Genomic DNA, 26,201 nt, shown 5'->3' on the forward strand with positions numbered 1-26,201 from the left:
CAGCCTGGCCTACTAGCAAGTTCTGGAAGATCACGTCTCAGAAAAAAAAAAAAAATTAAACAGAAGCCAGTAGCAAGTAGGAGATTAGCCTGGCTACACAGTGAGTTTGAGTCTAGCCTGAACTGCATAACAAATGAGAGGCTATTCTGGGCTACCGAGAGCATTTGAGTCTAGGCTGGGCTAGATGTGAACTGGAGGCTGGCTTGGATTACAAGCAAGTTAGAAGCCAGCCTTGGCTATGTAGCAAGTTATGGGCAAACCTGGGCTACATAGTGAGACCCTGTCTCAAAACAACAAAACACTACTGGGTGTGTGCCGGGAGGAGCTGGGGAGATGTTGCAATGAAGGATGGAGGGTGAGGCTGGGGGGTGGGGTGGACTTCAAGGTCACAGCAGGGCAAGTGGCAGGTTGGTCTCCACCCTGCATAATGCTGCCTACTAAGGGGGCTTCCCATGGACAATAAGCAGTGGTCAGTGGCAGAGATAAAAGGCACCTCACTGACCTTGTGACCCAGATGTGACGTGTTCTTTACACATCCACTGTTTGGGCTTCTCTCATTTAAATCTGCACACCCAAGCTTCACAGCAAGGAGCATCTGCGGCTGCAGCCCTGAGACATGGGCTTCCTGGGAGGACCGTTCCTCTAACTTGTGCCCTCCCTGCCCCAGGCTCCCTGGAGGCTGCCCAACTGTGCAGCCCAGCCACCCTGGCCTTGTGGAGGACAGATTGAGTTCCGGGACTTTGGGCTGAGACACCGACCAGAGCTGCCACTGGCTGTGCAGGGTGTGTCCCTGAAGATTCACGCAGGAGAGAAGGTGAACAGCCCTCCCACCTATCCTTCATGGGCACCAGGCTCCAGGTCTGAGTGCCTGCCTCCTCCACGGCCCCATTTCCAACACTCCCCAAATGGGCTCCCCTGCTTGCCCACATCTGCCTTTCTGGGTATCTTCCAGCATCTACCTTGGTGTCCCCAGCTGAGGGGCTTTTTGGGCTGCATGAAAGGATGCATAGAAGGATGGATGGGGGAGGATGGGGTGGAGAAAAGAATGAGATGCGTGGATAGGGTGGGGGATGACCGGAAGGAAAGATGGGGAGTACGTGGAAGAACAGATGGTGGGTGGATGGATGGTTCACGCCTTAATTTAGCACCTACTATGTGCTGGGCAATGCTAAACAGTCAGTTCCAGTTTGCTTTCTGTTGCTGGGATAAACACCACAACCAAAAGCAACTTGGGGAGGAGAGGGTTTGTTCGACTTACACGTTCCATTCACAGCCCATCATTGAGGGAAGTCAGGGCAAGAACTCAAGCAGAAACCATGGAGGGTGCTGCTCACTGGCCTGCTCCCCTGGCTTTCTCAGCAGGCTTTCTTATACAGCCCAGACCCACCTGCCTAGGGGTGGCACTGCCCACAGTGGGCTAGGCCTTCCCACATCACTTAGCAGTCAAGACAATGCCCCACAGACATGCTCACAGGTCAGTCCAATGGGAAGCAGTTCCTCAGTCCAGCTTCCCTCTCCCCAGGTGAGTCTAGGTTTTGTGTCATGTTGACAAAAGGTACTATCCAGCTGGCATGTGGCAGATTCCTGGCTTTGCTGTGGTGACTTTGAGAAGTCAATGTCTTGGCCTCATTTTTCTCACCTGTGAAATGAGAATCATTCTCCGCCCTCCTAGAACAATTGCAGAACTTGTTAATTCACCCAAAGCAGTAGGCACACAGCAAGCACTCTGGGAGGGGGGCTGCTGCTGCTGGATTTTTTTAATTAAATTTTTTATTTATTACTTTCATTTTATGTGTATGAATGTTTGTGTATAGAAGTGCACCCCAAGCATGCAGTGCCTGCAGAGGCCAGAAGAGGGTGTTGGATCTCCTGGAACTGAAGTTATGGATGGCTGTTAGCTTTCATGAGAGGTGGTGGGAACTGAGTCTGGGTCCTTTGCAAGAGCCACCAGTGCTCTTAACAGCTGAGCCATCTCTCCAGCCCCAGCTGCTGTCATTCTTATTTTTGGCATGCTTACTTTCATGAAAGGCCTGTGTGGAAAGTGCTTGTATTTCCATTTCTCACTCTGTGGCTAATTCATGGTTCACTGACTCCTGTCCAGGCTGGGCCCCTCCACTGCTCCAGGCTCCCCAGTAAGATGCCAGTCTCCTGTCTCACCATCCCCAAGTCATTCTCCTGCTTGCAACCTTCCACTGAGCGCTGACTCCCCAGCCTCTTTTTTTTTTTTTTTTTTTTTTTTTGAGACAGGGTCTCATTAAGTAGCCCTAGCTGGTCTGGAACTGGCTATGTAAACCAAGCTGGCCCCAAGCTCATAGAGAGCCACCTGCTTCTGCCTCCCAAGTGCTAGGATTATGGGATTAAAGGCATGTGCCACCATATCTGTCCTCAGTTTCACACTTGAACTTGACATTCAAGGCTCTGCTTACCACCTTGCCACGTCCATTGCTCTGCCTGGGCCCCAGCCAGCACTGGCGGAGTGGCTACCTCTAGGCTAGGTGAACTCATAGTGCTGTAAGCTCAGTGAGCTTGTAGTGTAACCCCCTTGGCATACGTTGCCCGGAGTCCTTCCCCCTCCCATACTCCTACTCAATCCTGCATGATCTTACTTAAGTGTCCTCTCTCCCTCAAGCCTTCTTGGCTGCCCTATCAAACTGTAGCCTAGGCAAAATGAACAGGTCCTTCCCGCTTACCTTGGTGGCTACAGGTTCTAAGCTTGTTTGTCATACTGTATTAAGTTGTACTCTCTTGTAATATACGAGAGAGTAAAGCAGGTTGGGACAAGGCCTTTTAATTTTTGTATTCCTAGTGCCTAAAAGTGTGCCTAGCATACAGTGAGGACACATGTTTATTTGGCTTTTTTTAATTAAAAAATGTTTTAGTTATTATTATTTATGTGTACGAATGTATTGCTTGCATGTATGTAAGAACACCTTTGTCATGCAATGCTCATGGAGGTCAGAAGAGGGCCTCGGATTTTCTGGAACTGGAGTTATAGACAGTCGTTAGCCACCATGTGGGTGCTGGGAACTGAATCTGGATCCTCTGCAAGAGCAGCCAGTGCTCTTAACTGCTGAGTCGTCTCCAGCTCCACATGTCTATTTGTAAGCAGTAAATTTCTGCCCAGTGCCAGATACTGAGGATACAATAGAAAAGAGAAGAGAATGGAAGGATGGGGGATGGATGAAGGGTGGGTGAGGGGTGGGTGAGGGATGGATGGAGGATGGATGAGGAATGGATGAAGGGTGAAGGGTGGATGAGGGGTGGGTGACGGATGAATGGGGGTGGGTGAGGGATGGGTGAGGAAGGATGGGGTATAGAAAGAATGAGATGCATGGATAGGGTGGAGATGACTAGAAGGAAATATTGGGAGTAAATGAAAGAAAAGATGGGTGGACCAATGGATGGATGGAAGAGAGGATAAAGGCTGGAAGGAGGGGCACAGATAGAAGGACAGGATGCAGGGAGGATGAGGAGTAATAGGACATTTCTGGAAGGATGGGGAGTGATGTAGAAGGCTAAGGGCATACAGGAAAGGTGGGAACAGATGGAGGGACGAGAAATGCCAGGAGGAGGGAAGATAGGGACGCTGGAAGCCTGGGTGGACTGATGGACAGGTGTGTGGGGGAGGGCATGCTCAAATAATGGTAAGTGGAGGGACAAATTTCATGTAGGAAAACATCTTTCAAATAGGTGCCCTGAAACATGAGGGCTGGGGCTCACTTTCCCAGGGCCAGACCTCCTCAGAGTGGGCCTTGCTCTCCTGTCCCCTGGCAGGTAGGCATTGTGGGCAGGACAGGGGCTGGGAAGTCCTCCCTGGCTGGAGGCCTGCTGCGGCTGCAGGAGGCAGCTGAGGGTGGCATCTGGATCGACGGGGTCCCCATCACCCACGTGGGGCTGCACACACTGAGGTCCCGAATCACCATCCTTCCCCAGGTGAGACCTGGGACCATGGAGGGTGGGTAGTGGAGGTGGGAACTAGGGCAAGACCCTGTTCTGACCCAGTGTCCTTCCTGGCCAGGACCCCGTCCTGTTCCCAGGCTCTCTGCAAATGAACCTTGATCTGCTCCAGGAGCACACAGATGAGACCATCTGGGCAGCCCTGGAGACAGTGCAGCTCAAAGCCTTTGTGGCCAGCCTGCCTGGTCAACTGCAGTATGAATGTGCTGGCCAGGGGGACGACTTGAGGTATGGCCACCCACCATGGCAGGACCAGCAGGTGGTGGGTGGGGGCAGCGACAGTCCTGGAGCTCTGAGCAGGACCCCAGGGAACCCTCAACCCCCTTCTACCAATCCAGGTCCCAGCCAGGCGTGGTAGTGCACACCTTTAATCCCAGCACTTGGGAGGCAGAGGCAGGTGGATCTCTGTGAGTTCAAGGCCAGCCTGCTCTACATAGTGAGTTCCAGGACAGCTGGGGCTACAGGGAGACCCTGTCACAAAAAAGAACCCCCCCCCCAGATCCCAGCTCTTATTTGCAGTGCCAAGAGCAATACTATCTCTTGATATTTGATACTGACCTCACATTCATTAGAGCCAAGTGATACAATGTGTGTTTCTTTCCTAATATATTTGTGTGTACGCATGTGTATGTGTGTAAAGGCCAGAGCTCAACATTGAGTGTCTTCTCTGATTGTTCTCCACCTTATTTTTTGAGACAGGTTCTCTCACTGAACCTGGAGTTTACAGATTAGGCTAGGCTGGCTGACCAGAGAGCCCCAGGGATCCTCCTGTCTCTGCACCCTCAGTCCTGGGATTACATTGCACCAGCTTTTACTCAGGTCCTGGGAATCTGAGCTCAGGTCCTTATGCTTTCGTAGCAAGCCACTTTACAACTGCGCCATCTCCCCAGTGCCCTTTCCCTAAATATTTTAAGCATGAAATGCACATAATATAAATTTTTTTATCATTTAAATTTTTTTCCAGTGCAGGGGATTGAACCTAGGGCCTTGTGCATACTAGCACTCTACCCTTGCTCTGCAGCCCCTGCCCAGAGACTTACCTAAACATATAGTTTAGCAGTGGAGAGAATTAGTTATATATAGCTGGGCCTGGTGTTGCAAGCCAGGCTAAGGTGTGAGAATTGTATGTTTGAAGCCAGTTTAGGCTACATAAATGAGACCCTAACTCAGAAAACAAAATCTAAGATGGGGTGCTGCACGCCTTTAATCCCAGCACTCAAGAGGCAGAGGCAGGCAGATCTCTGTAACTTCAAGGTCAACCTGGTCTACTTAGTGAGTTCCAGGACAATATTATCCACCTTTGTAGCTGATATCCAAATAAGCACTTAGAATGTTGTGATGGAGACCACTGAAGACCATAGGAGAGAAATAGAAAACATGGGCTGCCTCAGTGGCTAAAGTGCTTGCTGGGGTACATAAGGACCAGGGTTCAGAACCCCAGAACCCATGTAAGTGCCTGTGGGTTGGCAGCCATCTAAAATTCAGGCACTCAGGAGGCAGAGACAGGGGATCCCTGGGGAGAACTGGCTGGCTAGACCAGACAAATCAGCCACAATGACTGATGACATGACACCTGCTGGGCCTAACACTGTGGCTCATTCACAGCGTGGGTCAGAAACAGCTCTTATGCTTGGCACGTGCCCTTCTCCGGAAAACTCAGATCCTTATCCTGGATGAGGCTACTGCTGCTGTGGACCCAGGGACAGAACTGCAGATTCAAGCAGCCCTCGGGCACTGGTTTGCTCAGTGCACAGTACTGCTCATTGCCCACCGCCTGCGTTCCGTGATGGATTGCACCAGGTAAGGCGTCCCTCCCCATGGTGATACACAGACACATCCACCCAGGCACGGGAGGATGTGCCAAATGGCCAGCTGGAAGGGTCCTGAGATGGACTATTAAGTACCCACTGTACAGGAGGTACACCCAGGGCCCCCCGGGGAAAGCATGAGGTCCAGGGCTTGTTTTCAAGATCGGAGGGTCAGGAAGCTGCTGGGAGAGTCAGATGTATGGGAACAAACCTGAGAGCAGAGATGGGTTCTCAGATAGCAGGGAACCTAGGCTGCTATCCCAAGCTCTGCCTCATGTCCTTCTTCCCTGCAGGGTGCTGGTCATGGACCAGGGGCAGGTGGCAGAAAGTGGCAGCCCAGCCCAGCTGCTAGCCCAGAAAGGCCTGTTTTACAGGCTGGCCCAGGAGTCAGGCCTGGCATGAATGAAGACTCTCAACAGCTCCTGAGGGGCCAGCCATAGAGCCTGCATTGGCCAGAGATGCAGTGATCCACAGGTCATCATGCTGCCCAATTTAGGTACCTTTTCAGGAAGATGATGGCAGACAGCAGCCGACCATCAGAATGTTAAGACTCGAAAGGACCTGGCATGTCCACATTGGCCTGGGCAAGGTCTGCACAGCCATGCCCACCCTACAGCCAAGTGGACAGCAGCCCTTGCCCCTGGCTGCCCACTGGATTCAAGGCCACACCCACCCTAGGCCAATCAGGCCAGGTGCCCTGGACCTGGGCAATGGTGTGCACATTTTCTAAAACTCCCCTTATATTTGAGGTCTTTGTAGATTTTATGTGCACTTTTAAGAAATAATGCAGAGAAAGAACCCATGGACCCTCTGCCCTGTTTGTCCCAGAGCAGCACCTAGGATATGATTAAGTGGCACACGCAACAATCACGTTCATATTTCCTCTATTGCTTGTGAATTTGTTATGGGCTCAGTGCTTTTTGTTGTTGTTTGAGACAGGTCCTCATGTAGCCCAGGCTGGCCTCGAACTCTCTGTGTAGCTGAGGATGACCTTGAGCTTCTGATCTGCCTGCTTCTGTGCATCCGTACACCACTTATGGAGCTCAAACTCAGGGCTTCATACATGCTAAGCAAGCCGAGCATTCGACCAACTGAGCTGCATCCCCAGCCTTGGATTCATTTTCATGCCTATGTTGCCCAGGCTGACCTCAAAACTCAAGATCCTCCTGCCTCAGCCTCTAGAGCACTGGAATGACAGACGTGCCACCAGCTCACCTCGACTTATCACTGTTGCCTAGTGTGGGTCTGTCCTGTGCATTCCAGCAGTGCCCTTGGCCTGAACTCAGGGACACTCTCTGTAACTTTATCAGAACTGTTGCCATGGGCCTCTGGGGCCTAGTTATCGATGTAATCTGCCCCAGTGCCATCCGTGACCCCCTGATAGATATATGGGCAGTGACTGTTGGGTTCAGGAGGGGACTCCTACCTGCTTCTAGGATACAGGGCCTGCTCCCCGCGACCAGGCCATGGAGCCTCTGAGAGCGCACCCTAATGTAGGGCTTGGGGGTTCCCCTTCAGCATAGAGTGACCCACAGTGACATCGAATGGCAGTGTCTGGTCCCCATTTGCAAGTGTGGCCAGCAGCTCATTCTGAGACCTTCAACACAGCAGGGAGTTGGCCACATCACTATAACTAGTTCTATCTGCAGAAGAGGAAACCGAGGCTGGAAAAAGTGGTTAACAGGTACCAAGGGCACCCAGCTAACCAGTGGCTAGGTGGGAACTCGCTCCTGGGTTTCTTATTGCCCAGTTCCATGGTCCAGCACTCTGCCACCACTCAGCTGCCCGGGCTGGGGTGGAGGCTGCTGTGAGTCTGCAGGGCCAGCTGGGGGCACTCCAGAGCCTCTGTCGAAACCCCACATGACCTAAGAACAAAGCCTGGCCACAGGTGGCTGGCACGTGGGAGCACAAGGCCAGCCAGCAGAGCAATCCAGGCCATTAATCCCCACTGATGATCTGGGGTCAGCAGGGCTCAGTTGGTGGGAGGAACAGGAATTGGACAAGGCAGACATCCTCAGCCTCTGGCTGCCCCTGTGGGCTTTTTTTTTCCCTGCCATGCTGGGCATGGAACCCAGGGCTTTGCACATGAGGCAAACAGTACCACCAAGCTGCATCCCAGATTGTCGCTGGTGTCTGTTTTATCAGTCCCCTGCCTCACTACAAATACAGCTAATGCCAGGACAGCTGGAAATGCCAGTCACATTCATTCAGGTGGCCCAACGGGGGAGGCATCATTCTGTCCCTTCCTTCCTACATCCCTTTTATGGATATACTGACAGTCACTACATTTTTTGACAGAAGAGCAGAGACCAGAGTTTATTAGACAGTACAGATCCCTGTCTCCATGGACTCTAGAACATCAGTGTATACCTGGAGCAGACTTCTGTAGTCTCCCACCTTTGGGGCACAGAGCAGAGGCTGGGGTTGGGTTTCCTTTCCTTTTCGAGATACTTGCTCAAGAAGTTTGTCTACCAGGTGTGTCCAGAACCTTGCCTGGGACACAGCACAGACACTCTAAATACTGAAAGTGTGAACTGAGGAGGGACTAGTGAATGGGCTATACCTGTTGGGATACACACTTGGGGCCAGGCACAACTTTCAATTGTTTCATGGGTCATTAAGCCCCAGCCAGGGTTTGTGACAACCCATGTGGTACCAGTGTGGGATCTGTTGTCCTAAAGGATTAGGTTTACAGGCCCTGGTGACACCCCCAGCACAGGCCCTGGCTCTATCTGATCAAAGAACCAGGCTTATAATAGGAGCTGTTTGCGGTAGTCTAGAGGAGGGGACTGGGCCTGGAACAGACACTGACGGCAAAGGCCTTTGAAGCCAGCTTGGATAGGACCTGGGGGCTGAGGCTGGCTGCTGCTGGAAGTTGGGGACACAGGAGGTTTGTGACAGAGGAGCTACCCTATCATGTGTTTACAAGGTCTGTATGGCTACTGAGTGGAAGACAAACTGTGTGGTGTGGTGACTAGAGACAGAAGTGGGGAGAGCCCTGGGGAAGGCCCCCTGTTCTCCCATGCTCCTGAAGACCCGATCTGGAATCTGGTTAATGCCTCCCTCAGCTGCTGCTTCACAGAGCAGATTAAGTTGACCCTGGACCCTGGTTTCTGAGCACCCAGGCTCCATTCCCACTAACTCCCCACAGAGCCCTGAGGCCTGTTAAAGATGTGGCCTGGGATTGTGAGGCTTGGCATTAGGCTGTGAGACAGAAACTCACCCATATATAAAGGCCCAGGCACCCAGGAGGCAGGTCCAGATGATGCTGAGACTAATGGTCAGCTCACCTGCTGCTGTATTCCAATCCCATCCTGCTCTGGGGCCCCAGTGCAAGCCAAGGGTTTCCATGGGGAATAGCAGTGTGCACATGCTGGTGGCAGAATCTTAGAGTTTGCTGCACAAAGAGTGCCCCCCAAAATATAGATACTCCCTCCTCACTACCCAGCTCACCTAGCTCAAATTCAGAAAGCCAGAACCCAGTCTCATATACCCCACTGTTTAACCCCAGAGCTCCACTGAGGATGAGCACTTCTGTTCCACCCGACTTACCCAGTGGTCAAGCACGTGGCTGATTTTTGTCAATGGGCTGTGAATGGTGTGAGCATCCCCTCTGGTCTGAGACACAGTAGTGGCTGGCTGTCATCCACAATGACAGGAGTCTAATGTGGCTCTCTGAGATGCCTCACAGAAGGCAGTCACCCTGCAGAGATGCCTGACTGTCCTCAAGATTGTATTGTATGTGCATACATGTGTACAGGTACACGTGTATATGTGTACAGAGGCCACAGGTTGGTGTTAGGTGTTTTCCTCTATCCCTCTTCGTTTTTTTCAATTAAAAACATTATGTATACATGTATGTGTCTATATATGGATATGTGCATGTGAGTGCAGGTGCCTGAGGAATTCAGAAGAGCTGAAGTTTCAGGCACTTGTGAGTTGTCCATCTTGGGTGTTGGGAACTGAACTCAGGTCCTCTACGAGAGCAGTACATGCTCTTAACCACAAAGCTACCTGTCCAGCCCTCCCCTCATCTTGTTTTTGAGACAGGGTTCTCTCACTGAACCCAGAGCTCACCAATTGGGCTAGGGTGGCTGACCAGTGAGCTCCAGGGATCCACCTGTTTCCTCAGCAGTGCTGGGATTACATGTGTACACCTGGCTTTTTACATGGTGGTAGGGATGGAAATTTAGGTCCTTACACTTACACAGCAAACACTTTACCAACTGAGCTATCTCCCCAGTTCCATTTCCCAGGAGCTTAGGTCTTGTTACTGCAGCCTAGTCTCACCCACCCTAATACAAAGGGGGATGTGAAGGTCATTTGGGCCATTTGTGACCTTTGTCGAGAACCTGGCCTTTTGCAAACAGAACCAAGACACAGTCTAAGTGATTTACCCAGGGTCACATGACCAACAAATGAGGATAGGACTCAAGCCTAGGCCCCGTGCACTCTGTCATGCTAACTTACTGCCAAGCTCCAGCCAGCCCTTGATCTTGGCCCCTACTTTAAAAATTTATTTTCATTATGTATATGTGTGTGTCTGTGTGTGGCTATGTGTATATGAGTACAGGTACCCCCAGAAGCCAGGAGAAGGCATTGGATCCCCTGGAACTAGAGTTACAGGCTGTTGTGAGCCGCCTGATGTGGGTGCTGGGACCTGAACTCAGGTCCTCTGGAAGAGCAGCAAGCACTCTTACGCACTGAGCCATCTTTCCAGTCCCACCTCCCCACTCTGACAACAGCAGCAACATAGATGCCCCAATCTGGTTCTAGAGTGGAGATAAGAAACCTTTGCCTGTGCCCGAAAGAAAATAGAATGGTTGTTTAGAAAGAAATAAAATATTTTTCTTTACTGCAAATTATCTGCAAATTTTCACGTTTCCAGTGTAAAGTCATTACAAAAAGACCCAAGAGAAACTTGGGCTTTCTAATGTGAAAGAATGGTATAACTTACAAAAAATAAATATATATATTTCCACCTAAAGAAAAAGCTTCTCTTGGGTCAAGTCAGCACTGTAGCTCATAGCGAGTATGAGCTGTGGGCTGGTGGCCAGCTCTCACAGCCTCCAGGTCTCTCTTTGGTTTGTAACCCAAACATCTAGAGGACTCGAAGAACTCTACTTTTTCCAAGAACACATGGACCGAAGGCCAAGTGCTGGGCCCATTGTGGCTGCTTCCTGGGCCCAGTACCTCCTTCCTAGAAGCCAGATTCTTAAGAAGGTCTTTCTCCCTGGAGTGATACTTAAAAAAAGAAAAATATGATGCTATTGGTGGTGGGCTCGCCTCTTGCCCTGGAGAAGACACAGTCAGTGGATGGCAGGTTTGCATCGTGGTGGCCGACAACCAGTCTGCTGCCAAGGGAGAGGAATTAAAATCTAAACTCAGACCACTGGGTCTCTCTTTGGTACCAAAGGCTCATCTATGGTCTATCCTGCTCTTGACTTTCACGGCTCATCATCATTCACAGACCTTCGGAGAGCAGCGAACCCACTCCAGTGATGGACAGGAAGAGGCAGGAAGCAAGGGAGGGATGTTGGAGCAGGGAGGACATCCTTGTGAAGGGAGTGTGGCCTGGCCCTGCAGTTCCAGGTGTGGATCACCACTTGTCTGGTCATGTCCCTTAATCAGACAGTAGCACTGGGTGTGGGGGGCAGTATCAGAGCTCCTGGAAGACCAGATGGCAGGCAAGGTGACTGTCACACAGCTGGACACGGCGGGTCAGTGATTTTTATCAGGTCCTCATGCTCTCTCAACTGCAGTCCTGGACAGGAAGTACTCCTCTGGAGTCAGAGGAGGCCACGGTAGGTGATGGAAGAGCTTGTGGGGCTGGGAGAGGCTCAAAGGCTTGGAGTGCACAGGTGTGGCTGGAGACACGAGGCAGTGACTGCGTTTGGTCACAAGTATGTTTGACACCATGGATCTCTCCACAAGTCTGGCTGTCAAAGGCCCGGTTGTGGACTGCAGCAGGATACAAGTGTGTGTTTCCAGGGGAACCTCTTGGGGGGCGCAAGAGACCAGATGTGCATGTTTGAAAGGGGGAGTGTCTGTCTCCCAGTTCTTTAAGGTCAGTTCCAGGGCAGGGCCAGATAGCAACTGTAGCTTTGCATGCTTTGGTTTGGGGAGTTTAGTTTTCTTTCTTTTTTGTATTTTTTGGTTTCTGTCTTGGAGGCTTGGGTTCCCAGGTATGCTGGCTCATCCCTGGATGCTGGGACAGTGGCTCTTACCCAAAGCACCAGTCCCGGCTCACACCAAGCCGGCATCTCTGGCCATGTTATAGAAGATGCCCCTCTGCTGCAGAAGCTCCGAGGGTGGACCACACTCTCGAACTTCTCCTTTGTCCAGGACAATCACCCTGCAGAGCAAGAGGATGCAGAAGTGAGGGCCACAGAAGAGATGCACCCCGAAAGGCCCACTCAATCTCTACTTCTAACCAATGTCAAAATCCCAAGAAGCTGCCACCTTGATTTCCACCCACATCGATACTCGCAGGAGCAGCCGGTAACGGTAATTATGTCTGCTGTTCACATGCACTGTTCCGTTACACTTGGACTAAAATGAAAAGATCTGACTACCGTGTGCAGCAGGGGTCTGTAGCATTTTTCTAAAAATGAAAAAGGCTGGATGGTATCTGCAGGTTGTCACTGTTGCACTGATAACAGGGACACAGCCACAGACAACAGGGAAATGAACAGGCATGGCTGGGTGCCAATAAAACTTTATTCATAAAAACAGACAGCAGACCAGGTTCGGCCTGGGGGCCATAGATTACAGACCCTGGTATAGAATGTCCATTGGGCTCTATCCTGCCCACTGCAGACCTCACTGCAGACTGTTCTCCCTGAGCCTCCAATGTACCCAAAGAGTCTGCCACACAGCAGGTTCTCAAGCAATTTCTTTTCCTTTTCAGCTTTTTTTTTTTTTTGTAAATAAGGTCTCACTATGTAGTAGCCCTGGCTGACTTGAACTCACAGAGATCCATCTTTGCCTCTGGAGTGCTGGAATTAAAGCTATGCACCATCATGTCCGGCAGCAATTTCTTTTGTAATGTCACTTGGCTCCTCTGCTTTCCAACCTTCCACGGTTTCACAGCACCCTCAGAGAAAGTTTTAAATTTCTTCCTCTAGTTACATGGAGCTCAAAGGTCTAGCCTGAGCCTACCTTCTAACCCTGTCTCTGACAACTATCCATTCAGTTCCAACCTCCTATGCACTGTTCTCAGGCTGGGTTTCAATCTATTAGGTGCCTCCCCACATCTGGGCTTTAATCTTTGGCCCTGCCCTCTGCCTAAAATGTTCTTTCTTTAGGTCAAATATGGGAAAATTTCTATTTTATTTTATTCTATTCTGAGTATAATGGAACAATGAATATGTATAACTGAGTGTCCAAATCTGGCCCACTGGCTGTTTTTATGAATAAAGTTTTATCAGAACACAGCCATGCTTATCTACTTCTACTTGCCTGTGGCTGCTTTCACAGCTAAACTATTTTGTCCTTGACCACAAAAGGTTATTGGTCCCTCCCTAGATCTTTCCTAGTTGATTCCTTTTCATTATTCAAATGTCACCTCCTGGGGGAGGCCTTACTCTGGCCACTTGTGCTAGCTTCAATCCCTCAACACCCCAGCATTAGGATTATGTTAGGACTTTGGGGAGCCCAGACATCTGTGAGACGACTTGCTCTGCAGAAAATAGTCAAAACTCTAGTGGTGGGGGTGGGCTGGCTTCAGAATCTAGTCCAGAGCCCCAGGCTCCACACGAAAGCCCAACTCAGGAGCACAGGCACTTGTAAGCCCTGCAATCCTATCGGGAGGTGGGAGGTTAGGCAGGAGAACTTCTGGAAGCATGTGGGCCAGCTAACCTGTGTATGCCGCAGTGAAGAATGCAGCCTGAAGCAGGGAGGAAGGCTAGGACCAATACCCAAGGCCGTCCTTGACCTCCACAAACTCACACCCGCACACACACCTACAGGAGATTTGTAAAATTGTATTTTATGACCTATGCTAGAGAGACAAGTATAATACAGGCTGGGGACAAACAAGTGGGCACACACTGAATATTTTTTTTTGATCTGTAAAAGAAAACACAGACCCCAGGCTGGTTCAGCCTAGTACCCACCCTCCCATCTCCTTGTTAGAACTTATTCCCAGCACGTCACCCTCCGAAGTCACAGTCTGTTGCTTGGATCACTATCCTTCTCTCTTATCTAAGCACCCCTATCCCTAAGATGGCTGAGAGCATCTTTCGGGGTTCCCAGAGTCTAGATCCTGGGCACACAGAGGGAACCTCATGCATATACATACATGAATGAATAGTACTGAAAATACCTAGTTCTGCCCAGGACAGAGGGGTTCCACCCCCTAGGGCTGCCCCTGGGCAAAGGACAGCAATGAATAAGTAAATGTGCCCATGGACAGGGACAACCCTCACAGGCACCATAGGGGCCTCACCTTGTGTAGTCCATAATGGTGTTGAGACGGTGGGCAATAGTGAGCACAGTACAGCCTTCAAACTGTGTCCGGATGGTGGACTGAATGAGGTCATCTGTTTCCAGGTCCACAGCTGCTGTAGCTTCGTCCAACACGAGGATCTTCGTCTTTCTCAGCAGAGCCCGGGCCAGGCACACAAGCTGGCGCTGTCCGACACTAGAAAGGGAGAAAAAGTCCAGAGGCAGAGGGTCAAACCACCCTTAACCCTGAGTGAGGTCTGGGGTGGGAGAAATCTTGATGCTCTGAGCAGGAGAGCACACCTACTCTCTATATCCATGCCTGTGGCAGATGAATCAATCATACTACACTTCATGTTGAGCAAGAAATGGGATTAGGATCATTCTCAACACAAGGTTCAGAGATGATGCTCAAAATATCAGTCCAGTTTAATGTGGGTGACAAGTAGATAGCAAACGGCTCTGTATCCATGCATTCCAACGAGATATAAGGCTCTCAGCACTGGCTGGACTCAGACACCTGCAGGAGACTGGCCAATGGCATGCTGGTCAAAGTATGGCTGGCAGGGGCCTGATGTGGGAATGAATACTGGTCATGGTCACTCTTGCACATCTCCTGTCACCATGACAACATGCCTAGGCCAGTCTGTAGGAGAATGAGGGGCATATGCACTGGTCCCATTGAGGCCAAATAGATCAGCCAACAGCCAGCTGAGTGCCCCTCACATGAACAGCCCAGGCAAGATCAGTACAGCCACTGGCTGTCCTCTCTGGTAGGAGAGCAGAATGGAGACTGGTTGCTGTGACAATGGAGTGCCAAAGCTGGCACAGAGGGGAGGAGAGAATCTTCCCATACCTGGCCCTACCCACCTACCTCAGGTTCTCCCCGCCCTCTGCACACTCGTGGTTGAGCTTGTCGGGCAGAGCTGACACGAAGCCCTTCAGGTGAGAGAGCTCCAGTGCCGTCCAGACCTCCTCATCTGAATACTGACTGAATGGATCCAGATTCATTCGAAGGGAACCAGAGAACAAAACGGGGTCCTGCACAAGAATGGCAGATGGCATGTGTGAGGGTCTGAAGGTTCCCCATAGGCTCCTGTTTTGACCACTTGTTCTCCAACTTGGTAGCACTATTTTAGGAGGCTGTGGAGCCTTTAGGAGGTGGGGCCTGGCTTGAGGAAGTAGGTTGCTGGGAGCGGGCCCTGAAGGATAGCTCTGGTTCTGACTGAGTCCCTGCTTCCTGCTCCCTGACACAGAGGAGATAGAACCACACAGTCCTACCAGGTTAGCACATGCTCTCCCTGGTACAATGGACTGCAGCCAGTCCTCTGACACCAGGAGCCAAAATAAACCTCTCCTCCCTGAAGTTGCCTGTCAGGTATTTGTCACAGCCGTCAGAGTACTAGCATTTCATGAGACACTCCTGCCACACTGCAGGGTGGTGCAGAGGGGAACCTGAACTGTCTATCCAGAACAGGGAGGGGACTCAGATTCCTCTAAACCATGAACCCTGGGGATAATTTGTAATGGAAAATGGCTGGAAAACCCCGGGCCAACTGGACTGAAACTGTGTTTTTGCAAAACTCAGAGCTTTCAGTATGCAAATGTGTTAGGAATTTTCCAAAAGGGAGATGTGGCATGGTAATTCCTAAAATATTGAGACTCTGGAGAAACTTAAGGGAAAATTGTAACTGGTGGCGCATTAGGGAATTGCTACCTAGAGGGACTGGTCTAGAAAATCCTTACATGTGGTTCAGCTCTAGGAACTATTAGAGACAACCACACGACTCCCACAGCCAGCAGAGAAGACAGTGTCTTACTGAGCCCTGCAATACCCCACAATACTCAGGTTCCTTTTATAAAAGGTGGCCAGCACTTTCATCTAATGTTCATGCAACCTGTATACCATCAAGCCATCTAGGGATAACACCCAATGCCACATCAACACTAGGAAAACAGTTGTTACTCTGCATTTCTTAGGGACAAAAGTACAAACACAAAACGATATTCTTGGGTCAGTGAGACAGTTCAGCAGGTAAATGTACCTGCCACTAAGCCTGACGACCTGTTTGATCTCTGGAGCCTTGAAGGACAAAACCAAGTCCCACAAAGTTGTCCTCTAACCTCCATATACATGCCATGGTGTGCATATTCTCTCACCTTTCCCCTCTCCTCATAAATAAATTTTAAAATATATACATTTGAGGTCAGGAAAGGTGGCATACGTAGGAATGAGGATGGGGAGCAAATGCTTCCATAAACATACCCATAATATTATAGGAAAGAGTTTTTTAATAGTGATTTTAATGGTTACCATTCGTTTAGGGAGTGGAGGACGTTTTTCATATTTAATATCTGGAGCCCACATAGTAGAAGGAGAGAACTGACTTCTACAGTTGTCCTCTGATCTTCACATGCATGCTATGTACCCCCACCCCACATACAATAAATAAATGAATGTAAAAACATGCTTGATCTACGGATGGTTGAGCCTGCAGATGCAGAGGCTAGGTGTGGCTTTGGTGCACATGCAGGACCTGCCCACCTGGGGGATGATGGTGATCTTGAAGCGCAGGCTGTGCAGGCCGATCTTGGCGATATTCACCCCATCAATAACAATCTCCCCTTCTGCAGACTCATTGATCCGAAACAAACCCAGGGTCAGAGATGACTTCCCGGCTCCTGTACGGCCCACGATGCCAACCTGTGGGACAGGAATAGGGAAGACTTCAGGTGAGATAGGGAGACCCCAGCCTGGGTATCCCTCCAGTAGGTGCTGGGTCAGAGCAGAGCAGTCATCTGGTTAATCCAACTCTCATCACAGCGCTAACTGTTCAGCTTCCCAGGGTCTTCCCACCCTGGGAAGGGCTACTTCCACAACAGGCTGGAAAGGACACCCTTTGTTATGCAGGGTCCCCAGAGGACTAGGACATTTTATAAGTTAGTAAAGATGCTCAGAGAGGCATGAGGCAGGCAGAAGGAATGTTTAATCTAATCCTATTATCCTCAATTCAAGAGAGAATCAGGAAATAATTTTTTCTGACATTCCCAAGATGTTTCTCCTCTAATGAGAGTTCCATCCTGGGCTGTCACAACACCTCAGATTCAAGCAGAGCTCCTAAACCCCTCTGATATGAACCAGGGCTCCACTGGAACAAGCTGGCTACCTCAGTTACTGGCAATGGCTGCCACCCCCAACTTCCAACTTGAGTTTTCCTTCTGGGTTTTGCTCCCTCACCCACTAATAATTGTCACAGTCCAGCACACATGGTGCACAGAGTCCCAGGATGTGATTTGAGCCATACGTGACTCAGCAAGAATGCCCCTTATCATAAGTCAGAGAAACCACTCCATGGAAACAGCACTCTGACCCTGTGGCCCGACAGTTTAACAAATCCACATGTTCAGAGACAAAGAGTGGGAACGACCCCTGACCGGGTTTCTGAGGAAATTTTGGCATCATAGGCAGAAATATCTTCCAGGAGTAGCCTGGAACCAATGGAAGGTTCTAAAATCCCAACAACCTCCCAAATCCCTAGAGCCACCCAAGCAGCAATGGTGTGTGCTACCTTACTATGCTAGAGATCACAAACTTTGATGGCTTACAGGGGCCATGCAGGCACAAGGACCACATAGGAGGAACCGGGCTGAACTGGAGGGCTAGTTTCTTCTAGGAAGCCCCCATGTAGGCTTTTGGACACATTCAACACCTTTTATTTCCATGACTCTCCCCACAAAAAGTCCTTCAGCCCCCATGGTATGGGCAGTGACCAACTGCAGCATGCAGGGGGTTCACGCTGGACTGCGAGTAAGGATGAAGGGATACACACACCCACCTTTTCTCCCCCCTCAATGGTGACATTAATGTGCTTAAGAACCAAGTCCAAGTCCTCTCGGTACCGCAGGCCGTAGTCCCGGAACTCCACGCGGCCTGTCTGGGGCCAGTTGCTGGGTGGAGTCGTCTCCTGGATTTGCCAGGGAGCCTGGATCACAAAGGGAGGGAGGAGAGGACTCAGCAGGTACAAACTGCCTGCTCAGCTTTTAGCTGGGTGCTGGGCATCCAACTTGGGTCCTCATGCTTGTGAGGTGAGCATTTTACCCACTGAGCCACCTCCCCAACTTACTTCGAATACTTCTATCAACTTATTTCTACTTAAATCTCAAACTTAAGGGAAAATTTCTGCACAGGCACAAATAGACTGTATTATTTCCAGTAACGGAAGCCCCTCATAAACTACATAACGGAGAGCAGGTCACTTTGTTGGGCAGAGGTTGCCTGTCGAGAGCTGTGAAAGAGAAGGTTGTGGTTTACCTGTCCACTGCCATGAATCTCTCTTAGTAAAGTAGCAACAAGCCTTGAGCAACAATCAATGCTAAGACTTTCTGTCATCATCAAGGGGTAGGAAAAAGGATTATAAGGGGGAACGTTTCTTACTGACAAAAGCATCCTGGGGTCTCGTATATGGACATCAGACATCTTGGACAAAACAGGGCAATTACGAACTATTTTCTTCTTCTGAAAAAAGCTAGTTCTAAGCAGGTGTCAAAACAGGACAAGCATAAATAAGAGGGCTTTTTACCTAGAAGGTACTACTCTCCATGTGGGCAGAGGATGCCCAAGACATGGCTTGGATCCTGGAAGGCCGAGGCCGGGCCGAGCCTGCCTTACCTCCTTCTCGGTTTCAGAGTATTCCTTCAGTCTCTCTACAGCTACAATGTTGGTCTCCATCTCAGATGACATCCGAACTAGCCAGTTCAAGTATGCAGTGATCTGCCAGTGGAAAGAGTCATGTAGGGTTTGTTGAGCGAGCCTGACTTCATTTTCATTAACCATGTATTATAGCATTGTGCAAATAAATACAGAAATGAGCAATGGAGCTGCCACTCTGCATCTCTTAAGGACCTATGGTGATACATGGGCCATAAGTCATAGAAAAGAAGTCAGGCACCAACCGATGGCCCCACGGGTAAACCACTTGCCACATAACCCTGAGTTTGATCCCCAGTACCCAGGTAAAGGTGGAAGGATAGAACCAACTTCACCAAGTTGTGCTCTGACCATATGTGCACTGTGGCACACCCCAACCACAATAATGATAAAAAACTATAGTGGAAAAAACAGCCAGGCATGGTGGCACACATCTTTAGTCCCAGAACAACCAACAACAACAAACAAACTAAAAACAAAAACAAAGGAAAAAACAAGAAAGGAAATCAAAATATTTTGAAGCTGAACGTGATTGACTCTTGTCTGTCCCACTGCTCCAGACACTGAGGCAGGAGGATTGCCACGAGTTCTAGACCAGCCTGGGCTATAGAGCCAATACCGTCTCAAACAAACGAAAAAAAAAAACAAAATTATTTTGAACTCAGTGATAATGAGAACAAGGCATATAAGGCAGGATGCAGCAAAGGCAACACTTAGAGGAAAATTCATAGATCGGACAGCATTAAGCTGCTAAGAATCTTCCTGACTGATGGGGAATCTTGGCTATGTGTCAATCATCCCCCCACTTTATTCACCAGGCTCTGTACCCATTTCTCAAACTCCACCCAATCCCTCTCCTTCTCCTGTGGGAACCCAAAGCCAAGGTCCAGGAACTCGAAAGCTGGTTTCCGGTGGAGACCTTAACAATGAGGTAAGAGCCCCCTCCTACCTGCAGCGAGTAGGACACCGACAGGCCCACCAAGCCAGCACTGAGACTGTGCCGGGAGATGACGGCGAACAGGGCAGCAAACAGCACGATGCAGTTGCCCACGCACTCGAGGCGCACAGCCAGCCACCTGCAAGATGTGTGTGTATGTGTGAGCCAGACAGATTCAGTCAGTCTTTCAGTCACCAAGCTTCAGGCTCTGTGGGACAGAGCTGGGCCACCTGCCATCTCCCAGCACCCCTGCTGTTCCTGCTCATCCAAGGCCTGTGAAGTGGCGCTGGGGGACAGAATCATGGGACTCAAGGCTAACAACTCTTCTGGACTCTGGCATGCCCAAGGACCAAAATAGAATTCTCCAGAAGCAATCACCTCTGGAATCTCAAGTTTGCCTTAAGAAAGACCAACTTTCTCTTGGGAAATCTTTGGAAATATCACATATATGCATTAAAAAACAATGCCCTGGAAATTCCTAAATCCTGAGGTATATCCCCTGAAGGAGGAATGGCTGATAGCAAACAAATGTCTCAAGGCAGGGAGTAGGGCTCTGGTAGAGCACAGGCCTATGTGCATAAGGCTCTGGCTTCGAGCCTTAGCACCACTAAATAATAATCATAAAGAAATAAAATCAGTCTCCTGGCAAGAGATGGACCTAGATAGAAGGGAGGAGGCGGCAAGCCGCCATTTTCAATGTTCCCACCACACTCTCAAATGCATCCTAACTTAAGAAATATTAAAATGGGCTGGGCGTGGTGGCAGAGGCAGGTGGATCTCTGTGAGTTCAAGGCCAGCCTGGTCTACATAGTGAGTTCCAGGACAGCTGGGGCTACAAGGAGACCCTGTCTCAAAAAGACCAAAAAAAAAAAAAAAGAAAAAAAATTTAAATGGCATAATTCTAGCTTTTAAAATATAAGCATGTCTTACTTGTTCAAAATTAACTTGTATAATCAGCCACAGAGCATTAGAGACAGTCTTCATGTTTTAACATGTAAAGTGTTCTGTGTTTAGAGAGAGGAAATTGGATTTTTCTTCTACCACATCCCATAGGCTCCTGCAGCTGATCTACACCCAGATGAAATGCCCACACACAAACTCCCTGCAACCCCTGCGAGGGACAGCAGGGCTCCAGTGAGTCACGTGGTCCCTCCACCTAGCCTCACCTTATGGCTCTAGGCTGGGAAAATGAGCTCAGAGTTGGTTATAAGCCACCTCTAGTCACATGTCTGTCCTACCTTGAAACTTTGTCAGGACACAAATGGGTGAGGAGGATGCAGTTTTGGGAACAGATCGGACACTTCTCTAAACTCAGTGAACTTGCAGGCTTCTGCCTTTTTGATTAACATCGTTTATTTCAAAGCTTAAGCTGTGTGTGAAAAGCCTCAGCCATACCTCGCTCAGGGTGTGGGACCACACTCGGCAGGGAACTGCGGTGTGGAACACTCAAGGCCAGAGCCATTAGTCCCTGGTGATCTGGCATCACCAAGGGGACAGGAAGAACAGTGCTGACAGGGTCTCCTGACCCCAGGAAAACTGCCCCTCCACCTATCTGCCCTCAAGATGGTGAATGATCATAGCACTCTAGCTTTGTGTGTATGCCTGTGCTTGTACATACAGTAAATACATGGGTGCAAGGGTGCATGCATGCAGAGGCGAGAACACGATGTTGGGTGTCTTCCTGTGTCGCTCAGTGCCTTATCACCTTGAGGTAGGGTCTCTCACTGAACTAGAAGTTGTCCATTTCAGCTAGGCTGGCTGAACAGGAATTCTCAGGACCCTACCCTCACCCCCAAAAGCTGTGGCCTCAGGCACACAGCCATGCTCAGCTTCTCATGTAGGTGTTGGGGACTCAAACGCAGGTCCACATGTTTGCACAGCAAGCACTCTTATCCACTGAGTCATCTCTCCAGCCTCTAGATTAAGAGCATGGCTCATTCTGTAGCCCAGGTTGGCTTGAAGCTCATAGCAATCTCCTGCCTCAGGCACCAGAGTGCTGAGACTCTAGGCACTTGCTGCCAGCTCCTGTGTGTTCTGGATGGTCCTTCTGTGCTCACCTCTCTCCCAGGAGAATCTGAGGCAGAGGGTACACTCACCTGTTGGCCACGATGCTGGGGTAGTAGGCCTTCTGGTTGTCATCCACCTTCAGGTCACTCTGGTGGATGAAGCGTTCCTGCTCCTCAAAGGCACGGATGACACTGACACCCAGCAAGGTCTCATTGAAGTGCGAGTATACGGGGGAGCGGCTGACTGACTCCAAGCGCTTCAGCTGCCGGGAGGAGGCCACATAGAACCGCTGCAGTGATGGAGGGAGGAGACACAGAATCAGAAGGGCCCTCATCCCACCTTCCCAGGGCATGCTGGGAAAAACAACATGGCTGACACCTCCAGAGGCTGGAGATGAACTGCTGTGCTCCAACAAGTGTTCTGCTCACAAGGTGGACACTAACAGCAGTGATGCCATCAGAGCTACTTTGATTATATCCCCTATCTATCCTTATAGTCCTAGGCAATGCTCTACCCAGTTGTGATGGGGACAGTGAGGTATGAATAAGCTGGTCCTCCCCAGGTCCGAGGTTCAGAGGCAGCAGGCCTGTTGTAAGCTAACCACACTGCCCAGCCTCTCAAGAGCCTTGAGTCTAAGCCTTTCTGAGCCCAGCAGTGTGGGTTTAGACACATGCTTTGTGGCTACCAGACCTCAAGACAACAGTTCAAATCCTCATTTGAACTATTTAACAACAGAAACCCAGCCAGGAGACTTGACTCTCTTAGCCTCGGTTTCTCCTCCAGGGGAACATGAAGGCCACTTTGCAGAATGGCTGTGAGGATGGTAGGCATCTAAGACCCATGTGTTCTGAGTCCCATATGTCATATACACATGTACACAGCGCCCTGTGAGATTCAAAAGCAGCAGTTGCTCTTGTGGGTAACTGAGAGGCCAGTGTCATTAGCCTCACATGCTCCACTCTACCTAACAGCAGGAAGTCACATGGTGACAAGTGCCATGTCCCCAAGGACTCATGAGGCTGAGTGACTTCCCTTCCTCAGCAGCCCCGTGCTTTCAGGAGTGACTCCTATCCCTTGCTGAGCTACTCCTGGGCCATAATCAACTCTCTCTTCTCTCTGCACTCAGTCCTGCCTCCTCCTGTTCTCTGTATCAGCCATGTGGTCTTGTACATCACGTTCAGTGTCACTTCCCTGTGTCACCCTCAATACCTGCTGCACCTGTCCTTGTGGGCAGGTATCACTTCTGCCCTGCTTCTGCTAGGCAGGTGCTCAGCCAGTGCTGGGGGGCAGAGAAATGCCCATTACATTTTATCACCCTCTGGAAGCTTCTAGAAGTCATTGAACAGGCACTAGACTGACCACCTGAGGACTTGTGAACGCTCTTGACCTCAGTTTCCCCATCTACATAAAGGAAACTGGTGAGAGCTGGACCTATTTCCAGGTGCTGATGGGCCACTGGCACATGGTCATAAACAGTACATCAAGTTGACAAAGGTGGCCTCCAGGCTGGTCAGGCACAAAGCATGTGAGTGGCCCCTCAGGGCTCTGTGCTTAGCAGTTGTTTCCCATCAGCCGAACATTAGCAACTGGAAGCCACAGGTGCAGCCCTTTGGGGCCCCACCCATCTGTGCACTGAGCCAGGCTTACATACTCTGGACCAGCTGTGCCATCCTCAGCGAGCCTGTCCTGAATAAAATCTAGGCCCTCAGCAGGCTGGAGGCCCCACACACCCTGCCCACCTGCTCTCCGGTGCACCCCTCACTGTCTACAGTCTACAGTCTCATTTACTGCACAAATCCAACCTGACATGGATTGTTGTACAGGAACAATCAGGTTTGTAAAAGACCATTTAATTTTATTATTAATGGTTTTGTTTTGAGGCAGGGTATCCCTGAAGCCCCAGCTCCCGGCTGGCCTAGAACTATGTAGACGAGGCTGGCCTCACTCTCACAGAGATCTGCCTGCTTCTGCCTCCTCTGCTGAGATTAAAGGAGTGTGCTACCACGCCTGGTTTGACTTTTTTTTTTTAATTAGGATTTATTTATTATTATTTTTCTACTTTACGTGTGTGAGTGTTTCACCTGTATGTATATTAAGCGCATCCATTTCATTCAATGCCTCTGGAGGCCCGAAGAGGGTGTTGGATCCCCTGGAACCAAATGTTTTCTCGTCTGGCTTCTTCCTGGCACGGTGGTACTATGAGGTCCACCACGCTCCCTTGCTGTGGTATACCATGATTACCACGCAACAATTGTACCACAGCTGCTGTTTGGATGTATTTATGTGGAGAGGCCAGAGGCTTCCTTCATCTCTTTTCTACCTTGGTTTTTTGAGACAGTGCCTCTCACTGAACCTGGGACTAGACTGTCTGACCAGTGTGGCAGGAATCCTCCTGTCTCTGTACCCTACTATGCTTCACTATTTTTAACTTAAAAAAATTACATTTACTTATAATATTGGGGCAGGGGGCACACCTGTCATGGCATACATGTCATGGCATACATGTGGAAATCAGAGGACAACCTATGGGAATCAGTTTTCTACTACTATGTGGGTCCCAGGGATAGAACTCAAGGTTGTCAGGATTGATGGCAAGGGCCTTTACCTGCTGAGCCATCTTGCCAACCCATACCTGGCTTTTTAACATGGGTCCTTATGCTTGCAAGGCAAGCACTTTTATGACAGAGCCCCTCATCCCCCAGAGTGTATTTAAGTGCTCTCCTGTTAATAGCTGAGATGGTTCTTGTTTGGGGTGATCAGGAATCAGGGTACAAAGAACACCCCAGTCCTTTTTATCCCTCCTGCATTTCTTTTGCACAAAGACTTAGGAGAAAGCTGGGCACAGGTTATGTGCATTTCATCTATGAGTCATTAAAAAATACACCCTGCTGTCTTTGCAACCCTGAGCAAGGCGATGTTTTCATTTTTCTGCTGGCTTTCCCGGACCTGCCCACACACAGTCTGTGTTCCACCTTAGTTATGGCAACAGTGTGCATAAAGCCTGGTCATTTGTTGAACTCAATTCCTTTGTTGTTTAAAAATAAAACCCTCCCTGCTCCAACAGCAGTGTGTCCCTTCCTACAGGTCCCTATAAAGGGACACAGTGTTCCATCCTGGACTTGCTCCACAGCCCTGAGGTCCCACAGACCCTAGCACCTCACTGCCTGCTCTGAACAGGGGCCTTTAGGATGCTTCTGGGTGGGCATGAGCCCAGAAGGCACTTTTCGTAAATAGGATTAGATCAGAAGATTTTCCAGTAAAAAGCTGGCATCGACTGAAAGAAGTTACAAAGGAGGTCTGGGGAATGACCTGCCTCTCACTCCATCTTTATTTATGGTGTTGACACTGACCCACAGTATGATGGGACCTAGGGCTGGCCCAGCGGGACCAACCAGACGCCATGTGAACAGTTCCCAATTGAGTGGACTGAGGACAACCCACTTTTTAGTGCTTCGTGCTGGGTGTGGTGGTGCATGCCTTTAGTCCCAGCACTCAGGAGGCAGAGGCTGGCGGATCTCTCTGAGTTCAAGGCCAGGCTGGTATACGTAGTGAGTTCCAGGTCAGCTGGGGCTACAGGGAGACCCTGTCTCAAAGAAAAAAGAAAAAAAAGTGTTTTTAGACAGGGTCTAGCTAGATAGCCCAGGCTAGTCTTGAACTGGCTTGTGGCCCAGGCAGGTGCTGCCATGCCTGGCCCTATTACTTTAGTGACATCAGCACACCACGATTTCACAGCCAGCTCTGTGAACCACTGTGCTTTGCTGGGACTCTGAGCAAAAAGGGCCCCTGCCTCAAAAGCAGACACATCTGTGGTCTTACTCTTGGCTCTGTTAGCCTGCGTCTCCACCTATCTATATGGAAATGACCCAAGAAAGTATGTGTTCAAAGAAAAGACAGTTTCTACAGAGGGGCATGGAGTCACCTACCAAAGCTACCCCATTCCCATGGAAACTGATGGCTGGAAACTCAGGAGTACTTCTTGCCTCCCTTGCAAAGAGCAGTGGTCACATGACTGAGCTGGGAAAATGAGATGAAGGGAAATGGGTAATTCTAACTCAGTGATTATAGGTTCCCCTGTTCCCTGTTGATCTCAGTGTCTGAAACACAGACATAATAGCTAGAGCCCCAGTGACCATTTTGGAACATGAGACTAACTTAAAAATTGGAAACTCAGGGCTGGAAAATTGGCTCAGCTGTTAAGAGCTGCTCTTGCAGAGGACCCAGGTTCAGTTCTCAGCACCCACATGGTGGCTAACAAGTGTCTACAACTCTAGTTCCAAGGGATCCAATGCCATCTTCTGACCTCCTTGGGCACTGCATGCACGTGGTAGACTTACATTCA

General features: G+C 49.9%; 2 protein-coding genes across 4 annotated transcripts in view; one reads left to right on the plus strand and one right to left on the minus strand.

The window, feature by feature from the left end:
• The window catches only part of Abcc6 (ATP binding cassette subfamily C member 6), a 62,902-nt gene extending 56,250 nt beyond the window's left edge, over positions 1–6,652 (plus strand). For all 3 annotated transcript variants that reach the window (XM_029561986.1, XM_029561988.1, XM_029561987.1), the window contains 5 exons: positions 668–814; positions 3,775–3,933; positions 4,019–4,185; positions 5,563–5,757; positions 6,059–6,652. In XM_029561986.1, the coding sequence (XP_029417846.1) occupies positions 668–814; positions 3,775–3,933; positions 4,019–4,185; positions 5,563–5,757; positions 6,059–6,167 (777 nt within the window). In that variant the 3' untranslated portion in view covers positions 6,168–6,652. The remainder of the gene's footprint in view (positions 1–667; positions 815–3,774; positions 3,934–4,018; positions 4,186–5,562; positions 5,758–6,058) is intronic.
• A 3,939-nt stretch (positions 6,653–10,591) lies between these two features.
• Positions 10,592–26,201, minus strand: part of Abcc1 (ATP binding cassette subfamily C member 1) — a 142,775-nt gene continuing 127,165 nt past the window's right edge. The window contains exons 24-31 of the mRNA XM_017797340.2: positions 21,952–22,151; positions 19,868–19,994; positions 18,880–18,981; positions 18,047–18,193; positions 16,756–16,914; positions 15,085–15,251; positions 14,215–14,409; positions 10,592–12,120 (exon numbers count right to left, since the gene is read on the minus strand). Of these exons, the coding sequence (XP_017652829.1) occupies positions 12,012–12,120; positions 14,215–14,409; positions 15,085–15,251; positions 16,756–16,914; positions 18,047–18,193; positions 18,880–18,981; positions 19,868–19,994; positions 21,952–22,151 (1,206 nt within the window). The 3' untranslated portion in view covers positions 10,592–12,011. The remainder of the gene's footprint in view (positions 12,121–14,214; positions 14,410–15,084; positions 15,252–16,755; positions 16,915–18,046; positions 18,194–18,879; positions 18,982–19,867; positions 19,995–21,951; positions 22,152–26,201) is intronic.

Source organism: Nannospalax galili, unplaced genomic scaffold (assembly GCF_000622305.1).
Source record: "Nannospalax galili isolate Female #2095 unplaced genomic scaffold, S.galili_v1.0 scaffold32, whole genome shotgun sequence".
Taxonomy (NCBI): domain Eukaryota; kingdom Metazoa; phylum Chordata; class Mammalia; order Rodentia; family Spalacidae; genus Nannospalax; species Nannospalax galili.